The 22,743-nt window shown below is 45.9% G+C and overlaps 2 protein-coding genes across 5 annotated transcripts in view; one reads left to right on the forward strand and one right to left on the reverse strand.

The window, feature by feature from the left end:
* Nucleotides 1-70: 70 nt before the first annotated feature.
* Nucleotides 71-19,132, forward strand: EAF1 (ELL associated factor 1). 2 transcript variants are annotated; one of them, XM_043595450.1, is made up of 6 exons: nt 71-180; nt 2,064-2,158; nt 4,017-4,153; nt 6,058-6,248; nt 7,909-8,142; nt 18,930-19,132. In XM_043595450.1, the coding sequence occupies exons 1-6, from the start codon at nt 78-80 to the stop codon at nt 18,968-18,970; spliced, it is 801 nt and encodes a 266-aa protein (XP_043451385.1). In that variant the 5' UTR covers nt 71-77; the 3' UTR covers nt 18,971-19,132. The 2 variants fall into 2 exon arrangements, with proteins under 2 accessions (XP_043451385.1, XP_043451384.1); XM_043595449.1 differs by lacking the exon at nt 18,930-19,132 and adding an exon at nt 10,679-14,061.
* Nucleotides 3,457-22,743, reverse strand: part of COLQ (collagen like tail subunit of asymmetric acetylcholinesterase) — a 76,800-nt gene continuing 57,513 nt past the window's right edge. For 2 of the 3 annotated variants that reach the window (XM_043595446.1, XM_043595448.1), the window contains exon 17: nt 19,710-22,295. In XM_043595446.1, coding sequence (XP_043451381.1) covers nt 22,226-22,295 — 70 coding nt within the window. In that variant the 3' untranslated portion in view covers nt 19,710-22,225. Of the gene's footprint in view, nt 3,621-19,709; nt 22,296-22,743 lie in introns of those variants that run through there. The other variant, XM_043595447.1, reaches the window with a different exon arrangement.

Here is a 22,743-nt window from a genome sequence, read left to right on the forward strand (position 1 = left end):
AGGACGCCGGCGCCGGAAGCTCGGACCGCGGCCGCGCCAGGAGAGCGCCGGTCCGGGCGCTAGGCTCGTGGGGGGCCATGAACGGAACCGCGAACCCGTTGCTGGACCGCGAGGAACACTGCCTGCGGCTCGGGGAGAGCTTCGAGAAGCGACCGCGGGCCTCTTTCCACACCATTCGCTGTAAGCCAGCCCTCCCCTCTGTTCCCTTCCGCCGCCTCTTGCCAACCCGACTCCTTCTTCTCTTCCCTCGTCCCTCCAAAGCCCAGGGAACCTCCTGCCTACGTCAGCTCCCTTCTCTCTTCGCCCAGATCCTCCTGGACCTCGATTCCACCCCCTCCCCCCCCTCCCCCCTTTTCCAGCTCACTCCCCAAACCAAACGCTTCGCCACTCCCAACTACCCATCTGCCTTGTGGTCCCAACTACTTCTTCCGAAGGTTATTGGCTCCTTTGTTTTTCATCCGCCCACCCAGCCCTGCTTTATTCGAAACTTACCCCTCTATATTACCAAAAGACTGTGACCCCACATCAGACTCCACTTCTCCCTGTAATCCGTCCCACTTTCTGATGACCCCAGCGGAGTCCTCCACATTTAAAGGACTCTTCCCGTTTGCCGATGAGCCTTATCGACTCCCTCCTGTTACATTCTCCTCTTCCCTGTGTTCCTTAGCCTTCGTTCCTCGTTCGTCTTTGTTCTGGTTACCCTGAGCCTGCGCTTCATCCCCTTGGTAGCCAAAGAATCCGCATCCTCTGTGCGCTCCATCCGTCTTCCTCCTCCAGCTTTCTGTACCTCGTTTGACTCTGCTGTCTTTTGAGGTGATCTATACTACCCCGACTTTAACTCAGTACCAAGTCCCATGTGAGTGAAGAATAAAATTGGAACGCGTGAGCCTTGATAAAGCTTGGTGTATGCTTGGAAGCGGGGGAGAGGAGGCATCAAGAATGTCCAAATAGTCGTTATGCTGGACCTTCCTTTTCTACATGATTATAGACTCTGTGGAGGGAGGGCACGTCCACTCTATGTCCTGGGTAAAGTTTTGGCTCTTAGGGATGGGCTGGCTGAGCATCCTTCTGTGTGATTCACAAGCTTCTGGTATCCGTCAGCCCTAATGCTGGTTAAGACTTGTTTTTGTCTAAGGAGCTAATAAATGTGACTCAACACATTGGAAGAGGGCGTGTTAGATAATGAAGTTCCATATTTCTGCGGTCACTTGCCAAATCATTATTGTGTCTCCTACTGACAGCAGATCAGCTCTTTCAGAGGGAGGATATTGGGAATGTGATAAGAGCATCGTTTTCGGAGCAGTTTACTAAATCGATGTTTTGGTAGAGGGAAGAGCAATGTGGAATTTAAGTGAGACACTTCATATATGCACGTGGCCTGCAGTGTGAGGCCAGTTTATGTCAGAATGGAGTAAGATGGCTGTTCGTGGTGCACGTTAGCAGCAGTTGAGAGAGATGGGCAGGATTAACCTTTGGAGATAGAGTTCAACCATCTGTTCTGTACTTTTATAAGAACTTGAGTGTGGGAAATCCTAATGTTGACAGTTTCTATGCAAAATGAAATCAGCTTATATGATACTGGGGCTTTCCTGTTTCATATAGGGTGTTACAGTCACAGAATCTTTTTAATATGCTCTGTTGCTTTTGATCTTGTACACAACAATCCTAACAAAACCCCTCTGGCTAAGAAGGCATTAATTTTCATGTGTCACTTGGGAGAAGGGAATATCTTCGCTTAATAGAATGGTGTATGAATTCTAGCTTTTTTTTTTTTTTCCCCTCAAAGTAATCCAGCAGGGATGGGAGGCAAAGTATGTAGGAGGTATAGAGAAAACAAGATTGTCCCTGAGTTCGTAATTCTTCTTGAACCTGGGTGACAGTACACAGGGGCTCATTGTACTATTCTCTGCTTTTTTTCCACAATGAAATAGGTTTTTTTAATTCTACGTTGTATTTTTCCATTTATCTGACTCACAAAAAAATTTTAATTCTTAAACAAGAATAACCAGGAGGCTTAGTATAAGTAACCGGCTGGATAAATATTCTTTTGCTTTTCCCTTTAGATGACTTTAAGCCAGCATCCATAGACACTTCCTGTGAAGGAGAGCTTCAGGTTGGCAAAGGAGATGAAGTCACAATTACCCTGCCACATATCCCTGTAAGTTTATGCACCGTGGAATCACAGTGAATCCTCATATTCTATTTATTGCAATTTGAATTTTCCTACTATTTAAAAATTTTTAGATTTCTAAAATTCCAACATAAGGAAAAAGGGAATTGGGGGGATGGGGTAGGGTGGAATTCATGGTTCCCAAGTGCTTGAGTAAAAAGGATTCTTTGCCATTTTTCCCACGCTCCCCTTTCCCCCATCTGCTACCAAGTAGACAAGGTTCCTGTCTGGATACTTAGCCCCTCTAGCCACTCTTTCAGATTGGCTTAGCTTTTCCCCCACACAGCTCCAAAGAGCAAGGCCCTCGACGCCATGTTGGCTTATAGCAACAACAGTTTAGGCGTGTGGCACAGCCAAACCAGGAGTTAAGACAGGCAGGAGCAGAATTGACACCTTTCATACATCAGGCAAAGGGCGGACTGCAGACTGAAAGTTGCAACCAAGCACCAGAGGATCAGAGCATTCAGCTAATTTAGGGATGAGGAACCCAATTAAAGGTTAAATTGAGAACCCCTACGGAGAGAGACTTTTTTTTTTTGAAGCTTTGTCCAAAGTAGCACTATAATCACACAGCCTGAAGGATCAGACAAAATGCTCATAATGAACAGGTGTCATTGGATGTCACAGCCCTGTCCTGGAACATAATAAGGTCTTGGTAACCAGTAATAGGATGAAAAGGCTCTGGACAAGAAGCTTCAGGCTGAGTAGAAATTACTTGTCTGCCAGTTCCAACTGCTATTTCATTGCATGTTGCCTTTAGCAGATTACATCATCTCCCTTTGGATCTTCGTTTGCCAAATGTAAAATGAAGGGGTTAGATAAATGGTCTCTAGGGTCCCTTCCAACTCTAAGTTTTTACCCTATGAATAAGGAGTCAAGGAGCCAACCAATTTTTTTTTATTCCATACAATCAAATCCTATATATGTCAAATATTAATTGAGTGCCTACTATGTGTTGGCCCATTACTAAGCACTGAGAATACAATCTCGAACAAAACAAGCACTTTTCTTGCCCTGGGGGAGCTTATGATCTGGAATTAAATAAATATAAAAAGCACAGCCATTTATTTTAGAAAATCAGGAAGGTTTCTCTAAGGAAGTGACCTTTGAGCAGATTTGAAGGTTGAGTAATTGAAAGAGAGGAAGAGGCAGGATGTTGCAGGCAGAAGCCTTGTTAAAGCCCTGCAAGAAAGAGCATGAGGATCTGAGAGAGGCCAGCCACCTTTTACTCTGCATCCTGCAGAGCCTAGGGCTAGGGGTACAGGGTGAGGCAGAAGGGCCAGGTATCTGGTTTAGAGATTTTATTCTTGGGTCTCAGAGCAACAGGTTAGCAGTTAAAGGGCTTAGGCAGGTGAGTGGCATGATGTACTTACTCTGAGCCAAGCAGAATAATGAGCTGCCCTTAGAGAATACTCTGTTGGTTACTTGGCATGAGGGGAAGCCCTGGACTCTGAAATTACAAGGAAATACAGAAATCACGTATTAGTTTTATTTCTTGCAATGAAAAGTTCTACTCACTATAATACCAAGTAATGGTTAATCTGTTTTTATAGTTCATACCTCACCATTATTTGTAACATGTTTTGAATCTTTAGAAAAATGTACGGTAATTTTGAAAATTTATATTACCTTTCTTGATTACTGAGAAGTAGTTGCACAGTTATAGATTCTTGCTGTATATTATATCCCTTTTCTTTTTGCCTAGGAAGCCAGAGGAGTTAAAATAGAAATCAGTTCATTCTATTCTGTTTGAGTAGCTCTGATACTCATGAAGCCACTTGTAAATTCGTTTTTAATGTTCATAACTGGTGTGTCTGGTTTGATCTTCTACTTTTGTGGCATATAGGGATCCACACCACCAATGACTGTGTTCAAGGGGAACAAACGGCCTTATCAGAAAGACTGTGTGCTTATTATTAATCATGACACTGGTGAATATGTGCTGGAAAAACTCAGTAGCAGCATTCAGGTCAAGAAAACAAGGTACGTGAATGACCAGATACAGATTGATACAGGGTTTCTAGATCTTTGCATTATCTCTTCAGTTATTTTAGAAGGATATGAGCATCTGAGTATTCAGTGTCCTGTCGATAATATCAACAACTCTACCTGTGTCTTCTCAATAAGTCAGTAAAATACCACTTCCTCAAATGCAATAAAAAGAAATAAAAGCTTTTAAGACCTGAAACGTGGAAGCCACAGGGGAAAGGGACATATTTTATAATTAAATCTATTTTATTAATCTCATGATTGTTCAAATAGTACCACCTAAGGGGATAAGATTTAAACTTGTAGACTTGTAATTAGATTAAAAACGTTAATTTTTCGCAAGATGCATTTGAGGTATTTATAACACTAAAATAAAGTTTTGCCTATTTTTAAAATTTTTTTTAATTAAAAAAAATTTTTTTTGAATGTTTATTTTTGTGAGAGAGAGAGACAGAGACAGAGAAAGACAGAGCACGAGCAGGGAAGGGGCAGAGAGAGAGAGGGAGACACAGAATCCCAAGCAGGCTCCAGGCTTTGAGCTGTTAGCACAGAGCCCAATGCGGGGCTTGAGCCCACGATCTGAGCCTAAGTCGGATGCCTAACCGACTGAGCCACCCAGGCGCCCCAAGTTCTGCCTATTTTTGTAAATAGTGAGTTCTCTTTAATCTTTAATTCAACAGGCTTTACATTTGTAATACAAAGCCAATTAAATTTTAAAGTCACAATTCATTCTATGAATAGAAGCAACCCACTGGTTCTGTTTTTTACATTGTGATACAGCAATTATTGTAATACAGTCCTAAATTCTTAAAGAGAGTGTTATAGCCTGATATTTTTCTGTTTACGCTTCTTCATTTACTCATTCCAGAAAAAAAGTAGCTACCATTTATCGAGGGGTTACTGAATACTATGCTAAATGTTTTCATGCATTATCCTACCTAACTTTACAAATAACATTTAGAAAGGTACTATCGTTATCTGTAAAAACAAACAAACAAAAAAACCACACACACACAGACACACGAACAGACTGCAGATTCATGAGCCTGTGAACCGGAGTCCAGCATCAGAACAGAGCCCTTAGCCTGGGCATGCGCGTCCAAGCCCCCTGCTCCTCTCCTGCCTGGGATAGATTTGTATTAATTACCTCCCCGAACCAGGTGCCACTGTTAATTCCCCAACAGATGATGTTTGTGGGCATTTCTCTCACTACTCGCTGTCATCTATGGACTAGCAGCATTTGATCACTTGGATGCTTTTTAAAGTGCAGAATTTCAGGACCTGCTAAGTTGGAATCTGCATTTTAATGAGATCCTCAGGCGATTTGTGTGCCCACCAAAGTTCAAAAGCCCAAAGTGGGCTCATCCATTTACAAAAGAAATTGTTAGTGAATAGAATTTTCTCCGGTTGGGGTGGGATGCTTTGCTTGTCCACCTGCAAGAGCTGGCGCGTGACAAGATGAACAGGCAGTAAACAGATTGTGGGAAAACTTGGAAACTAGCCAGCACTTCAAGAGCTGGTTTTATGTAGTAACTCATATACTTGTGACTATAACTTTATACCGTATACAAGTCAAGTAGTCCTATTGTCTGCTGGTAAAATGGGTTCTCACGATCACGTTGTGTCCTGCATATCGGTTTTATTTGCTTGTTATAAAATGTGAGCTTCTTGAGGGCTATTTTATTCATCTTTGTATCTCTGGTGTGTAGTGCAGTACCGGAATGCAGCAGGCAGTTGTTGAGTGAGTAGTTCATGGGATAAAGTGACAAACATCAGTATTTTGAAGTAGTGTGTAGAGAAGCACGATTGTGCAGAGACCTCTAGGTACTTGGTTACCTGAACAGATTTGAGGAGCACTGTTTTTGGCCCTGCAATTTAATGTCTGTTTTTCATTTTAGAGCTGAGGGGAGCAGTAAAATCCAAGCCCGAATGGAACAGCAGCCCACTCGTCCCCCACAGCCATCTCAGCCGCCACCACCTCCACCACCTCTGCCATTCAGAGCTCCGACAAAGCCTCCAGTTGGACCCAAAACTTCTCCTTTGAAAGATAACCCTTCACCTGAACCTCAGCTGGATGACATCAAAAGAGGTAGGGAGCATTTTCTGGAACTGATAGCCACTGGGAGTTGGGTGTTGAGGCTTTTGTGGCAATCACAAGGCTATCATGTTGACATCACATGGGCACTGGTGGCATGGGCATTCTCTGCCATTGAAAAAATAATCTGCAGAGTTCACCATTCCAGAGGTGACGGAGGTGGGGCTGTTACCACTTCTCTCGTTTGACAAGGGAGGTCCAGGCAAGTGACTTGAGTTGTGGCTGTCTTTGCAGCTTTCTGTTCAGAGGCCCAGGATTTAAACAAGCATGACTGTCATCCAAAAGTCTATATGCCGTGCCTTTAAGGTTTTGGGAGAAGAGAATTTCAAGGTGTTGGGGTAAAAACCAGGTGTGTCAGTGTTAGTATAGTATCGAGGTCAGAGGGATATTTAAAATACCAGGACCATTGCTTTGTACTAACAAAGGGTGTAAACATGAGAGTGCCATGGGACCTGGAAATGGACATGGCCTAGAAAGACCTAGAGGTCTGGTCGGGTTCTCACTTTGGCTTTCTCCTCATACAGGGAGGGGGTGGTTTTCGTTGTCCAGACTCTCAGGAAGTTATGAGGCTGTCGTATTTCAGATTTATAAAGTTTTATGAAACACAATGAAATCTGTAGCAGTAGTAAACAGGGAAAGATAGAGTTGTACTTGAGAAGTTTGCCTCTTCTGCCTTATAGAAGTGCTTTCAGTAAACAATCATTCTCTGCGTGGTGTACGCTTATCAAGCCTCCTGTTTTGTTTTTGTTCTTGATTTTGATTTTCCTCAGGGATATTGGAATGCTGTTTGTTAAAGTTTTCACTTTAGTTGAACAAGAATTGGACTATGAGTGGTTAGTGATTGACAGTTACGCCTAAAGGAACCATGCGTGTTTAAAATCACATGGTATGTTTGGACAGGAAAATCTGGCATCTTTCTTGATGTATCCTATGAGGTATCCTTAACGTATTCACCGACATTGAAAGGGTTAGGTAAACATGTTTTTCGTTCGCTGCTGTACTTCCATAAAAAAAATGTAATACCTGGCAGGCATGGCTGTCAGTGAAATATATACAGAGGGCAGAGGAGGCATGTTGTTTCCCCATTTTCCTTCCGTTACCATGGTTCCTCCTGCATGCCTCAGTTCCTTTGTGGGACAGGAAAGCTGAAAAGGGCCTCAGAGGCTGTCTGCTGTGGCCTTTTATTTTTTCAAAGTGTCTTGGAAAAAAATCATTGACTCCCACCTCGGTCTCACTGCTGGTTAGAGGCAGATCCAAAACAAGCACCCAGATCTTCCAATTCCTAGTCAAATATTTTTCAACCCTTTAGCATAATATTTCTCTTATTTGGTGTTTAATCCCATAATTCACAGTCTTTGTTTTTTTAAGTAGATAAGGCAAATAGGCTTAATTTACACAGAACCATCATTATCTGAAACAGTTTTCTTTTTTGTTATTTGGGGTGAAGTTAATGTTTCTGCTGTCTCTCTGAAGACAGTTTTATTTTGTTCATTTTGGTCTTAGTCGTTTTGTTTATACGTTTTTAAGGAATAAGAAGCAAGAATTTTAGTCATTCCTCATTGCTGTTGGTTTTGCCAATTCACTATTTACAGAAGGCAGCTTGCGGCCTTGAGAGTGGTTGCTGGCTAACCCCCGTCGTGTCATTTTATTCCAGAGCTGAGGGCTGAAGTTGACATTATTGAGCAGATGAGCAGCAGCAGTGGGAGCAGTTCCTCAGACTCTGAGAGCTCGTCGGGAAGCGATGATGACAGCTCCAGCAGCGAGGGTGAGGACAACGGTCCGGCGTCTCCTCCACAGCCTGCACACCAGCAGCCCTACAACAGCAGGCCGGCCGTTGCCAATGGAACCAGCCGGCCACAAGGAAGCAACCAGCTCATGAACACCCTCAGTAAGTGTGCTCTCCCTTTTCTGGCTCAGAGAGGGGTGGCATGTCAGACTAGAGATGCAGCTTCTATATATCTTACACCCGAGTCTGTAAACCAGAAGATATTTAAGGCATAAGAAAGCATCCTGACAAAATTTGGAGCAGAAAGAAGTTACCAAACAGTTAAAATAAAAGGGGCGGGGGTGTTGGGGAAGCACAAAACTAGAAAATCTGTTCTTTTTTTTTCACCCACTGGCACAAATTAGTTTTTGTGAATTCTCGAAAATGCTGAAACATGAACAGCTCGGCTCTTTGTTTTGGCATTTACCAGGCTTTACAGGCTTTAGGGGCGATGCCCTCCACTATAGTGTCCCCTGCTTCTAGGTCTTTTTACAGTCCCAAGAACACAGTTGTCCAGACTGTGGTGTCCTGCAGCCCATAGACTTTGGAACCTGAGCCATTAGGGTATATTTGGAAACCAACTAGCCTTTGGCAAGAGGAAGAGGAAGGACATTGCTATATCTGGGTGGCTCTCCGTGCAGTTGATACTAAAGTAAAGGAGAGAAAAACAAGAACAAAAACAGATTTCTTCGTATTGGAGATGGGGAGAGTGTTTGCTCCCTATGCCCTTCTCTCTCCAGTATCCCAATGAATGCTTTCATCTGGCATGACTGCCTTTGAGGAGGTTGAAAGGTCTGGAGGCAATAGTTGGTAAGCTAACCTAGTTAACCCTACTACAGTGGACCAGGCGAAGGTAATTCTCAACCACTACAGACATTGTGGGGCAGATAAATCTTTGTCATGGGGGCTGTCCAGTGTATTGCAGGATGACTAAGAGCATTCCTGGCCTCTACCCGGTAGATGCCCTTCTCTCTCCCTTGTCCCCAGTTGTGTCAACCCCAAATATCTCAGGACATTGCCAGATATCCTCTGGGGGGCAAGACCACTCCTGCTGGAGAAACGCTACTTGAGTGAGTTGAACACTGTTAGGATATCAGTCGAGGATATTGTCTGCTATCCCATTTTCTGGGCCTACATTCTGGATGTCAGGGGATGCTTTGGTGCTATTCTCAGTTGGCCAGGAGTAGTGAATTTCATATTGGGAATTTGGTATTCCTAGTGGAATAGTGCCAGATAGCTACTGTGCCTTTGACTCAGTTCTTGAGTTTGCCCAGTCAATGCCAAATTATTCTTTCCTCCTAGAAAGAAAGAGCAAAAAAACAAAACAAAACAAAACAAAACAAAACAAAACAAAAAACAACGGCACAGTGGGTGTTATCTGCTTAGCAGTATCTTAAAATCCTTTTAGCTCTTTATTGCGCACCAAGTCATCCTGATCTGCAGCTCTTCAAGTGGCAAGACCTTAACTTTATATAAGCAATTTCAAAACTAGGTTTCCAGCTCCAGTTCCACTGATCTGTTAAAGCACATCATCTTACTTTTTAAGAGATCGTGCTCAACTTAGCTGATTGGGAGTTACCAGCTGATTGGGAGTTAAGTTTAGAACGGTAGTTGTTCCATTCTTGGGTGTCAGATCTCTTAATTGTAACAATTATTGAGCACCCCAAAGAGCTTTGTGTATGTGGCTTATATCCACTCAATATTACCATTAGAAATTAAAACTGAAATATTTAAATTATCCAGTAATTCATTTAAAATAACATAATAAACTGTCACATGTTAACAAAAGTATCATTTTTATGAAAAACAAATTTTTCCAATCAAAAAATACTTAGTAAGAGAGTAACATTGCTTTAAAATTTCGGAACTCTCTTTACGATCTAGCTTAGTGGAAACCTGGGTTCAGTCTGTTGCCATAAGGTGTCTAGGTTGATGTATATGAAGAAAATCTGGCCTCACACAGGTGTGTAGTTAGAAGAGGAAGTACCCTCCTGAAAGGGTCTCAAGGACCCCGGGGTCCTCCACACAAACTGAGAAGGGCTGGTCTAGGAGTAGCAATCCAGTCGTATAGCGGTTCACTTTTGCTATAATCGGAGTGCTATCAACTGGCTCCTGTTACTCTATCGGATTAAAACGCTGAGCACTTCTGTTCTTTACTCCTAACACCTGAATTCTGCACACTAAACAAAAATCTGAGGCTAAAGTAATTGAAGCTCTTCAGTTGAGAGTTGAGGTTTAAAGTAACTGAACAGGAGGGAATGCTGGATTAGCAGGTTACTGGTATAAACAGTATTCGGCTTCCTCCGGCCTAACTCGGTGTTATTTTAGCAACTTCATGTGAACGATTCTAGATGGTGAATCGGTTATTTATACTTTTTTACTATTTATTAACACATTTAAAAGCTGTCTGGCCTGCTTCCCCCTGTTCTATCCTAGTACGTAGCATCGCTGTGCTTTGCAGATATCAAGAATAGCATTTCTTTAAAAACGTTGACTGCGTCAGTTTTGTCACTGAGCCAAATCGGTTTTCCTCCCTAATTAAGTTGAATTGGCTTGTTTTACTATAGTGCGATAACCAAGGCGGTGAAACAAAGAATTGTGGGGAAGTCATTTTTAAATTGCGCACTTTTGGTGTGATTCTGTGGTTTTTGTTTTGTAGGAAATGACTTGCAGTTGAGTGAGTCTGGCAGTGACAGTGATGACTAGAGCCAGATCTTTCGAAATCAGCGTCTCGGTGCACAGATCTGCTGCCGGACCGGGCTGCGCTCGCATGGAGCCCGTTGCCTAGAGGGACGTGCTGTGGATCAGTGACTGTAGCAGGAGTTCGAGGCTCTGGAGGTCTCAGATACTCAAGTCTTTAACTTAGTGGTGATGGGTGATTTTCTCGTGTAATTTTTGAACAATCTCATGTTGCAAAGTAGATCTATAGAAGAACTAACAGAATTCTATTGCTATTTGGTTAACACTGTTCATGAAAAACAGACAAATGTGCCCTGGTCTAGGTTACTCGAAGGCCATCATCTTAACCAGGCCAGTGATTCACTTTTAAACCTCAGCAGCCACCAGTTTGGCCAGGTGGTCTGCACCAGTGAAATGAAACCTGGTCTTTGAGGGGTAGGGGAGAGAGGGAGACCTCAGACTGCAGCATAGAAGTATTTTACAACCACTTTAAACTGTTGAGACAAAGTGGTGAGGAAGTTTTGTCTGACCCAGCTTGACGAGCCTGTGTGGAGATGGACTTGAGGAGGGGAGTCCTAGAGCGGCTGCTGGGCAGGACCCCGGAGCTCCGCGAGTTCAGCCCCCTCACTTACAAGTGAGGAAAGAGAAGCACACAGCTGGTTCGTGGCCCGTCTCCTGCCCCCGCCCCAGCTTTTCCTGCTGCTCCCGCCCTTGAATCTCATTAACTGGAACCGGAGATTCTTGTTCATGGGACTTCTAGTTGTACGTCAGAGATTTGATTGGATTCCCAAAGATGAAGTGTTGGGTGCTTCTGGCTCAAATTCTGATCCAAAAAGTCCCTAGATACACGAGGCTGGCTGAGCAGATTAAACCAGCAGCCACTGTGCTGACACATGAGATTCAATTAAATTGGGGCTTTTAGTTCCATGTAGGTCCATACTGAGTGTTTCCCGTTCAGTGAATTTTAGTAAGGGGAGGTAGGAGTGGGAGAGAGGTGTAGTGAAGGAACCTTTCTGAGCAAAAGAACCAGTAGCAGGCTTCCAAAAACCAGAATCGAGATAGGGGTTCTGCAATATGAAACGAGCACATTCTTAGATAAGGTATTTCTCTTCATGCTTTTGTACCACTGTTTGTGCCTGACTCCCAGACTGATTTGTATTTTTGATAAACTAGAAGAAAGTCACAAGATTGCCTTTTGCAGTGTGCAGTTTCCAAATGAATCTGTTGTTACAGGAAACTGGTCACTAGTAAATGTTCCATATTGAGTGAATGTGTGATAAATCATCCTGTGATTGGTATGGAGTAGCCTGTTTCTATAATTTGAATGGATACAATTTGAATGTCCTGAGAAATTTCCATTTGCTTTGGTTCAATGGGTGTTAAGAACATTGAAAATGATTTTCCTTCCTTGGGTTCTTCCACTCAAAGATGGCCTCTGCTTCCCCAGCTAGTGGATGGAAGCAGTCTGGACCTGGAAAGGAATTAGATGATTCGTGGTGGGGGCCTTGGTGAGAGTTGCACCTTATGGAGTCCCCCGTTTCATGTGCAGTGACTCCAGTGAGCTGGAGATGTGGGTCGGGAGCCATCATCTGGTGGCACACTCGCACCACCACCCCCGCCACGTGTAGGTAATGGGGACACACTGGTACTCGGCGGTGGGTTCTCAGCCCATCGTGAGGTTTCGGTGGATTTAATGGCAGGTAGGAACTTCTTCATAATGAATTGATAATTGCTTTATAATTCCTTGCTAATGACTGCTCAGGGAAGGTAAAGGTCATGATTGGGAGACTTGAATTGTTACTGGATGTGGGAATTGTTTCACTGCTTTTAACTTGCTCAGGCTGGGGCAGGTTCCAGGAACTTGAACTAAAAATAATCTATTTAAGCCTCACTCTCTTTTTTTGCCTCCTAAAGTCTTGATTTATACAGATAGAACTGTGGTTTTTCACATGTCGGGTCAAGATGTTTGTTTCTATAGGAAATGCTTGCACGTGGCACTGGGTTTGGTGAGTTGAGCTCTCTGGGCTCGTTTCCTCTGTCACCCGTCCTACCTGGCCCTGCATGGTTAGCCTCCAGCTGGCTCCAGTTTGTTCTCTGCACGAAGCCTTCGGTGGTTCCCTCCCCACAACCCCACCGCCTGCTCTCCAGCTTTACCCACCAGAATAAGCAATCTTGTCTTTTTGGAAATCAAGAATCTGGCCCCACAGACTACTACTTCTGAGTTACCTCGTGCCAGCCTCATTGGACTTACTCTTCGTGCCTCTGTGCCTTCTCAGTCCCTCCCTCCCTCTCCCCCGCCAAGCCCCAGTCCTGACGCTGTGTAGGTGCCATCTTCGCGGACTCTCCCTCTGTTCTTTTCTGCCCACTGGAGTGCTGTCTGTACTGACCTTCCTCTTGCTTGAGCTCTGGTTGGTGTGAACTCCTTAAAAGCAGGGACCGTCATTTTCATCTCTATTCCCTGGGGTGTCCACAAGAATAGACATTCAGATGCTTATAGCCTGGTGGGGAGGAGGCAGAGAAAACCAACCAGTGGAGTACAGAGGGCAGACGTGGAGCAAACATTCCAAGCATTTGGAGACAGCTGAAAACTATTTGTGATTTTCATGGTTTTGGAAGTCTCTAACTGAATTGTTAAAATTGCCTTTTCTCTGTCCTATACAACTTCTGCCGTATCGTAAGTCATTAGGCAAGATATGAAGACTTAAATTCAGGGTGCCCAGGGAGCCATGGCAAGCCGCAGTAAAGACGTGAATTGGGGAAACAATATAAACAAACGAGATCTATGATGATGCCACTCATTATTTTATTTCTATAGCAGAATCATTTTTTTTTCTGTGTGTGGTATTAATATGTATGTGCTTCAGTGGTGGGAAAACTTGAAAATTCCAAAATCCTTGCTATCCTGATTGAGAGGCTGATTAAGTAAGGTGTAAGTATGGTGTGTGTGTGTGTATGTGTGTGAGTGAGAGAGAGAGTGTGAGTGATGTATTTATTAACATTATTTTGAAAGATAATAGTATGTTCTCTTAGGTACAGCCAAATTGGATGTTTCCATTTGGCAAGGAAGGTAGGATTTCTGAAACTCAGGCCTTAACCAGTAGGTTGGAAGACAAGACCAATTGAAGCGTTATGAAATGTGTGTTTTTGTTGCTTATGTTGTATCTGTCTTGGGTTGTCTTATTCTTTAATGATTTTTGAAATCTTGTGCCTAAAAGTTTATTTTGCGTAATTATGAAGTAGATGTGCATGTTTACATTTATGTGAAATGTTTGCATTTATGTAAAATACTTGCTGTGTAAAGTTTTTTTTGGTTTATTCTCTTAAAGATCACTATATTTAAGTAAAAAATGAAGGTCAGCAGTATATGTCTTGGTGGGTTTTATTTTTTTACTAGGAATCAATGAAAACTGTAAGGTTCTATTAATCCTTTATGCTTATGCCTGCTTCTCTAAATGAATTCCTTTTTAATTTGGTGTTTATGCTCATTAGGATGAACACCTCAGCTTCAAAAGGTGTGAAGTTCAAAACTGGAAGGATGTGAGCCACGTGGCATCTGGGGCCATTACCCGGTCTGGAAAGGCAGACTTGGCTTTGACTCTAAGAACCATGCGGGGGTTAAACTGAATCTCAAGACATATCCTAATTCTTTTAGCACACCAAATTGCTTCCACCTGGAATGCCACGCCCCCCCTCCCCCCAGTACACTCACTGGCTGGAAGTGATCCTGCCTCCTGCTTCCATTCCACACACAGCAATGCCCACAGCAGTCTTGCAAACTTCTAGGTGGGCAGTGACCATATTCCTTCTTAATTCTCTGGTGTCTCTCACCTAATGGGTGCTCAATAAATTTGGATTGAATACAATTATGCACTAAGAGAACTAGCCTAGGAATCCTCTGCTGCTCATTCTGTAACTGGCTCACATTTCCTCAGGTGGAAACAGGAGTTAGATTTGAACCAGGAATCTCAATGGGGAAGTGGTGGTGTCCATTCCTCACTCAAAGGAGTGTGGTCCTCAGTTAACTGTTGCCACACAATGACACGTAACAAAGCATCCCAGAATTCAGTGGCTTAAAATAAGCATTTATTTTGCTTACAGCTCTGGATTGGTGATTAAGACTGGGTGTGGCTGGACAGTCTGGTCTTGACTGGACTCCATATGCCTGGCAGTTTGCAGACTCAGCTGATCTAGGAGGACTTGGCCAGCACGGCTGGGGCAGTTCAGGCGGGCTCCTTGTGCCTTACCCTGTAGCAACCTAGCCCAGCACATTGTCATGGCAAAGGCAGAGACGCTAGAGTGAGAGGGGAAACAACTGCCTCTGTCACAATTGCTAACGTGTCATTGGCCAAAGCAAGTCACAGGGTCAAGTTCAGAATCAAGGGGTGGGCAAATACAGTGCATTCTGCCAGGTGATGGGAGGAGTTGCAAGGTGTAAGTACAGAGAAGTGTGAGAATTCGGGCGATCACTGCAATCAATCTGCTTCCTCCACATACGCCATGTCCCTACCATGGTTGACAACACTGGACCATATAATCACTAAGTCCTTCCTCAACTTGGCTTTTCTCCTGGCCAGTTAAATAAGAGTCCACGTAGGGGTTAAGGCCAGTTTCTGTCCATGGTTCCTGCAGAGGGCACCCAAACCAAGCAAAGGCTCCTCTGGACTTGGCACTCTGCCCTATTCAGAGTAGCGTGCTTCCTTTCCAACCTTCCCAACCTAGGGCACCGTTCATTGCCTATTGCTAAGTAACAAATTACCCTAAAACTTAGTGGCTAAAACAACAACCATTTTGTCTCATGGAATCTGTTGGTTAGGATTTAGGACAGAGCTTGGCTGGGCAATTTTTCTGGCTTCAACTGAGGTCACTCAGTGGGACTCAGTTGGCAGATGGGCAGGACTAGAGAATTCAAACTGGCTTCACTCACATGTCTGGCACCGTGGTGGGATTGGCTGGAAGCAGGCTCATTAGGACTGTCAGCCAGAGACTCTCTAACACAGCAGTCTCAGGGTAGTTGGTCTTCTTACGTGATGGCTGCTTTCTCCTAGAATGAGCATCCCAAGAGCTGCTTGGTTGTTTATGACCTAGCCTGGAAAGTCACACAGCATCACATCCACAGTATTCTATTGCTCCAACAATCAAAAGCCCACCTGGATTCAAGAGGGACACAGACCCTACATCCTTAATGGAAGAGCATGTAAAAAGCCACCTACTCAAAGTCCTCCCCCCCCCCCCCCCCCCCAGTGTATTTGGTCTACGGCCATTGTTCTCACATGAGATGTTTCCCCAGAGTAGTGGCTCCTAAAATGTGGTCCCTGGTCCAGTACCATCAGCATCCCCTGGGACCTTGTTAGAAATATAATCAAGTCCCCCCCCCCCCCAAGATCTGTTGAATTGAAAGTTCCAAAGTGGGCCCCAATAATCTGTGTGACAAACCCTTCAGGACATCCTGATAAACCCTAGAGCTTTAGAACCTCTGCCCCAAGGAAACAGACTCCCTTGGTGAGCCTCAAGTGATGACTATGGTATGACTGCTTTCAACTTCCCATCCCAGGTGTTAGACTGAGGGTAACCTGGAGTGGTGCATGCAGTGGGGTATGGTACTCTATGAACTGGAACGTCAAAAAAACCAACCAACATCTACAAGAGGTATTAAGGGCGTGGAAAGATGGCAAGATAGTTCCTCACTGTCCTTGAAGAAATTACAGAAACCAAAATAATGACATATTCAATTCTCTTGAGGTAATAGCATCTTGGCAGATTTTCATGATTACATGGGCCCCGTTTCCCTTCTATAAAGGTGGTAGGACAAGATGGGGATAGACGGCAGGGGATATAGCTTATTTCTTCCTTTAGCGAGGTTGTTTCTTGTAAACTTGTCTGACTCTAACTGTCTGGGCTGAAAAGAACTCAGGTGAGCCCCCCCCAGAGAGGAAGCCCCTCTGCTAAAGGGAATGTGAGTTCACTTCCTCTATTGCCCCCGGGGTAGGGGTGGGGACATTCCTTAACCCGTTACTTTTGTGTGATTTGCAACCTCTCAGAATGGTTACAAATGAAGATGCTGGAGAGGAACCCACACACCTGGAGCCTCTGGGCCCATGGGTGGCAACTGGGAGCTGCTGAAGTGTAACAGTCTCCCTGATGAATTGCCAAGATACTTGATCTGTGAGCTCATTGTTACCAAATGCAAGATCTGAGTTTCACTGAAATTGGTTCACTATAGAGGAGGGATTGGGGGAGATAACTGAAGTAAGGCAGTCATTGGAGCAGAAGTCGTCCCAATTACAAGGTTTGGAGATTCATAAGCAATTCGACCCATGTGTCCTCTATGCCCATATGAGAGTGATGGATGACCAGTATGTCCCATGATGCTCAGAAAATTTGTCCTACCATCTTTCCAAGCACTGCTTTCTAAGTACTAGTTACCAAGTTTCCTCTAAAGACCTTACTTTGCTCACAAATTTGTCATTCAGCTGGCTTTGCAGGTGGATAAAGACTTCTGGGGCTAAACCCCATCTCTGTGCTTCCTTGGTTGTTAGGAGCCTGTGGGCTGACCTGGATCTTTGGGGATCAGTTGAACGGAGCTTGGGCCTCCGTTACTGGTGAAAGGGTTAAAAACCAGTCCAGACTGAGAGAGGAAAAGTCAGCCCTGTTTCTGGCATTCATCAGAGTGCCAGGGCAGACACTGATAAAGCCAGCTGCAAAGTTAACGGGAAGCAATCTTCCTGACAGATCTGCCGTATCATGATCACTCTGAGGGACCACTGCTCGCCTTTCAGTGACGGCCCCAGCCTTGCTTTTTACTCCTGCAACCTGAACAAAAATCACGGTGAACTTTTGTGACAAAATTTTGCAGCGTGCAATCCTATCAGTAAGATTGAAACTTTCCACTCTTGCCTGGAAGACCTGAGCCACGTGAGTCACTTTGACACAGAGAAGCAGTTTCAGTTTCTACCGTAGATACAGAAATTCTGATAGGGATTTTCAGGCATAACATTCCATGCTTTTTTTTCCCCAACTAACTTTGTAGTTTTCCAAGGAATCGGGACCTGGGTCCACTTCCTAGTCCAGGCTTCGTCTTGACCCCCATTATACACTGCCTGCTCCGCTTTGAGCCTGTCCCCACAATGCTGTTTTTACATTCTACCTATACTCCACCTCTCCCCCCAGATCCTATCATAATCTGGTCTTTCTTGGTTTGGTGAAATGCCCCATTGTTCTCTGGTGTTCGGTCTCCCTCTGCAAGTCAGCAAACCTAATTTTGTTGGTCTACATAAGTTTTGTTGGTTCATCCCTGGTGGTATTCATCAAATGGGCCAATGTGCTGCAAAGTGTGAGAACCACTGCTCTTTTTCACTGATTTGTAGTAAAGGCTGTGGTCCAAACTGCCATCAAAAGTGGACTCATGCAACCAGCCTCAAAGGGGGAAGAAAGAGACCCCAGGTCCCAAAGAGGTGACCGATCTGGTGTGAGTCACCAAATAATCATGACACAGATAAAACCCAGCCCTCCCTGAAGAGTTTCTAGGTGTCAGAAATTTTAACCATATTATCACTAAAATTCAACACAACCCTGAAAATAAGGTACTATTATTCCCAGTATAAAGATGACAAAAACAGAAAAGCAAATTACGCAGGATGATTAAACAGTGCACTGGTGACAGCCAGGCTTCGAACCCAGATACGTGAATCCAGTCCTCTTCCTGTTTTTCCCGAAAGCAAACTACACCACCTCTTTCGCTACCTGTGCCTCCCTGGGAGAGGCAGCCTCTCTCGAGTGGACCTATCAGAATCAGCCAAGAGCTTCTTAGGTGTGAGGAATCTTCCCAAATGTTTGCCTCAAGTGGCTCAGCACCTATTCCTGCCAAAAGGAAAAGTAAAACCAGAGACGGCCACTGTGACGGACACTGTGTACCCAGCACCCATTCACCCCATTTCTCCTCCCCACTATATCATCCAGTAGCCACCCTTTCCTTACACAGCCCTTCTACTTCTGGAGAGTCGCCAGGGAGTGGGCTACGAGTGTTCTTGTAGCTTTTGCCCCTGTGGGTTCAGGAACCCAGCTGTAATCCAGTTAGCAGGTGGCATTCTCCTGATGATATGAATTGGTTCAGGAATGGGCATGTGACCCCAAACAGGCAATGAGGCTCAAGGTAAGATTTTGGGGTGGCTTCTGGAAAAAAACGTCTTGGGGGCCACTGGAATAGATGTTCTCTCTTCCTCTGGATATCGTAGGGTGCAGATGTAAGCCTGAAACTGTAACAGTCAGCTTGTGAGCACCCCAAGGATCAAACTAACAGGAGAGATGCAAATAGCAGAGGACAGCTCAAGCAGAGAAATGGAGTGGGAGCCTTGATTGAACCATGCCTGATCTCCACCCTACCTCTGGAGTTTTTACCTTATATTGGCCAATAAATTTCACCCTGTGGTTTATATGATATTTAAGTTGGATTTTCTGCCACCTACCAACAAAAGCATCTAAGCTGGCATAGCCTTTTTTAGCTACCCAACTGCACCTCTGAAGACCCTATGATATTTTCAGCCACTCCATGTGACAGCCTCAGGAGCAGCTGAAGGAATCCATCACCACTCCTAGGCAGGCCCTGTCACCACTGGAGGATAGCGTCCCCACCCACGAGCTGTTAAAGCCAAAAGACAATTTAGCCCTTGTTACAGTTTCTTCCGGGTAAGGAAATGGAGGCTGTGAGACGCGACAAACCCAGCCTGAGCCCAGGTGCCAGGACTCCGGGTTCATCGTCCTTCCCTCCACACTGTGGCCCCTCAGTTCCCTACAGGACCAGCAAGTGCTCTCTGGAACCATCTAACTACCTATCCTGTGGCTGCCTGGCCTGCTTATAGCAGGTGCCCCTGTTCCTGGGGAACCTGCTCCCTCCACCACAGTTAGCATTTCAGGGCAGGGCTGGGGACAGCCCATCTTCCTTCATCTTTCATTTCTCCATTTCACAATTCCACAGGGGGAGAACTACTATTATTATATACATATATATAAACACGTGGCTTTGAACCCTTTTATTTTCAGGGCCTTTCAGAACCCCCCCTGCAATACTTGGAGACAGACCCCTCTAATACTGTGGGATCTGGTTACAAGAGCATAGGTGGAGGCTCACACACCAAATGTCTACGTATTTACATTATAATCAAACTAACAGAGTGTTCTTAAATATGTTCTCTCTGCTTACCTGTCAGTCACACCTTCATAAAGACCTAGAAGGCTGGGTTTGAATATGGACTATTTAGATTCCTCAAAGTTCTGTGGCAGCACGAGGAGAGCAAGGCCCAGCCCGCACTGAGAGGGGCCTCGTGTGTATCTCTGTGGCAACTCCAGCCCGCCTGTCCCAGCCCCACCTGCAACCCCTAAACACAGCTTGTCCCTGGTCACCCCTCGTGCTTACAGGCGTATGCAGGTCATACTCAGGCAGGCAGACTTGGGGAAGAGGCCTCAGGCTCAGGACCGCTTGGGTGAGAACTGTGGTCTCCTGGGTACCTGGCACACGGTCTGGGAGAGGGGTGTCCAGTAGGCATGTCGCCTTGGCCTCACAGACTCCCTGCCCTGTGGGGAGGGTCATGGCCAGAGGAGGGCCAGATTGGTACCCTCTAAGGCAAGAGACCCAGGACAGGGCCCCTCGTGCCAGGTCCAAGGGCAGTGCCGGAACGCCATCTCGTTCTAAACAGGGTCCTAAAATAAGGCTGGGGTGAGGCTAGGTTAGCAAGACCAGGCTCTGTGACTCTGGCTAAGTTCCTCCCTATCTCTCAACCTCTGTTTCCTCCCTTGTCTCTGAGTGGGACTGCTCCACATTCTAGAATCCTCTGCAGAGCCTCAGAAACAGTGAATTCAGACGCCTCATTCCAACCAGTAATGCTGGGACTCTGGTCCAAAACCCCCAGGGAAGAAAAAGCCACAGTGGGGAAACAAACCGCTTATATTTCTTGATATCTGGAGATCCCAGCATGAAGGTGCAGCTTTCATGGGAGCAACATCACCCCCAAGGTGTGCAGTAGAGCCTGGGGGAACCCAGCTGGCCAGTGTGCCCATCTCCGAAGACCTCACCCTTGGGCTGATCCCATCTGCTACAGACCCGCTAGTGACAGCCCTCTGAGCCGGAAGCTCTTGTCTGAAGCCCATCTCTGAAGACCTCACCTTCAGGTTGATCCCATCTACTATAGACCACTAGTGATGGCCCGCTGGGCCAGAAGCTCTTGTCTGCTGAGTCCCCAAGACTCAGGCACGTTAAAGTGCTCTGTACAAAAGCTCAACAGCGTCCCTCCATCTGGTAACAAATAAGGGAATCCCATTTGAGGTCTGCCACTGGGGAGACATCTTTCCAAAACAAAGCTCAGCCCCACTCAGGAAAGATGGTGGTACAAGGCAGCTCACAGTCATGCCAGACTAACGACCCTGCAGAAACACGAGGGGCTCAGGCACACGAGGGCAAGGCTCTGCACTCCAGAGACACAATGGGAAGGTCACAGGGTGTGCACAGGAGTCAGCAGGCAGCCAGGAGCTGGAGCTCAGGACAGAAATGGTCTCTGCCTAGAACAGGTATTCAGTCGTAGGGCCTCACATGGGGAGACCCGGGGTGGCATTCTCCTTAAGGACTGGAAACACCAAAAGCCTGCCCAAGTGTAGGCTCAGGAAGTCACACCCTCTGGTGGTGAATCTCCTGAACAAGAGATGGACATAAGGGGCATTCACAAGACAGAGGTCCAAGTACTGAGAGCCACGAGGTCAAGGTGGTGCTGGGGATGGTGAAACTATAGAAGCTACCCTCTTGGGAAACACTGAGAAGCAGGAAGGCCACTGTTCTGTTCACAAGCTGAGCACCCATCTGGGCCTCCGCCCTCTCCCAGGGGCAGAGCACCGGTTTGGTGGCTTTCTCAGGGCTTTTTCACAGTTGGGTCCCTTCTTGGGGGAGCTGCATCCACATGAGGCTGTGCTGGGCTGTGGCCAGTTGAGGGGTTCCTCAGCGGGTGCAGAGCTTGGAGCCACTCCAAGAAGGCGGGTTCATTTCCCTGCTTTGTGGTTCACAGGCCTGGAGAGACCTGACGGCCGGCTGCCCCGGGTGAGAATGCCCACATTTCTGGAGGTCAGAGGAGTGGGGAGGCCTGTCCACCACCTGACCCAGATGGGATGACGACAAATTCAAAAAGCCCTGCAGGTCTAGGCGAAGGTAACAGTTGTGAGCCAAGTCCACGGTCTGGGTTGGTAACATTCCGAAGAAAAAGGGCACTGCAGGTCGGCGATTTGGCTGGATGGCAGCAATGGGAAAACGGTTCCCAGCAGGGGCATGTGGAAGGTTCTCCGGTACCTCAGATTAAGACAGGGTGCAGTGGTCCTAAGTTCTTCCGGTTGGACCGAGTTAAAAGCATGTCTTAGCAGCAAGAGCTCGTCCTTATTTTTGTCACACGAAGGTGACGGAAACCGGACCGGGGGGTGTGAAGTCAATTTGATGAGGGTGGAAAAGCTGCTGCCGATCCTGTGGGATGCAGCCTGCCTTCTCCGCAAAGGCCCTTCACGTGAAGTAGCGGCAGGACGTGGAGTCGATGTAGCAGTAGGGGGTGCACTGCAGGTCCCCATATGACCTGAGGGGGGCAGATATGGGTCAGGGTGCGCGCAGGGCAGCGGGCACGACGGCTCCTGCCCAGGCCTCAGGACCAAGGCATGTTCTGAGGCCACCTCTGGTGACTTCTGGTCCACCCTCATCAGACAGCTGTCACTACTGCTACCTCACTAAGGGCCTCAGGGTTTGCCAGAGAGTGCTCTCATTCTCACTTGGGGTAAGAGGCTTGGGGCAAGAGGCTTGGGGCAGTTGAGTTCAGGCCTCTGCGGCTTTGCCGCTTGAGCCCAGCTGAGGGATCTGGGTGGAAAGAGTTGGTAACCATGTTCTTAACACAGCATCTCTGAGAGAATCACTCCCCTCTCAAGACCTGAAAGGTTTCCAGGCGCGATCCATTGGTCATACTGTACTGATGCAAATGTTCTATTTCTGTGCGGTCCAGTCCGGCAGCCTCTAGCCATGTGTATCTACTG

The sequence above is a fragment of the Prionailurus bengalensis genome, chromosome C2, assembly GCF_016509475.1.
Source record: "Prionailurus bengalensis isolate Pbe53 chromosome C2, Fcat_Pben_1.1_paternal_pri, whole genome shotgun sequence".
NCBI lineage: Eukaryota > Metazoa > Chordata > Mammalia > Carnivora > Felidae > Prionailurus > Prionailurus bengalensis.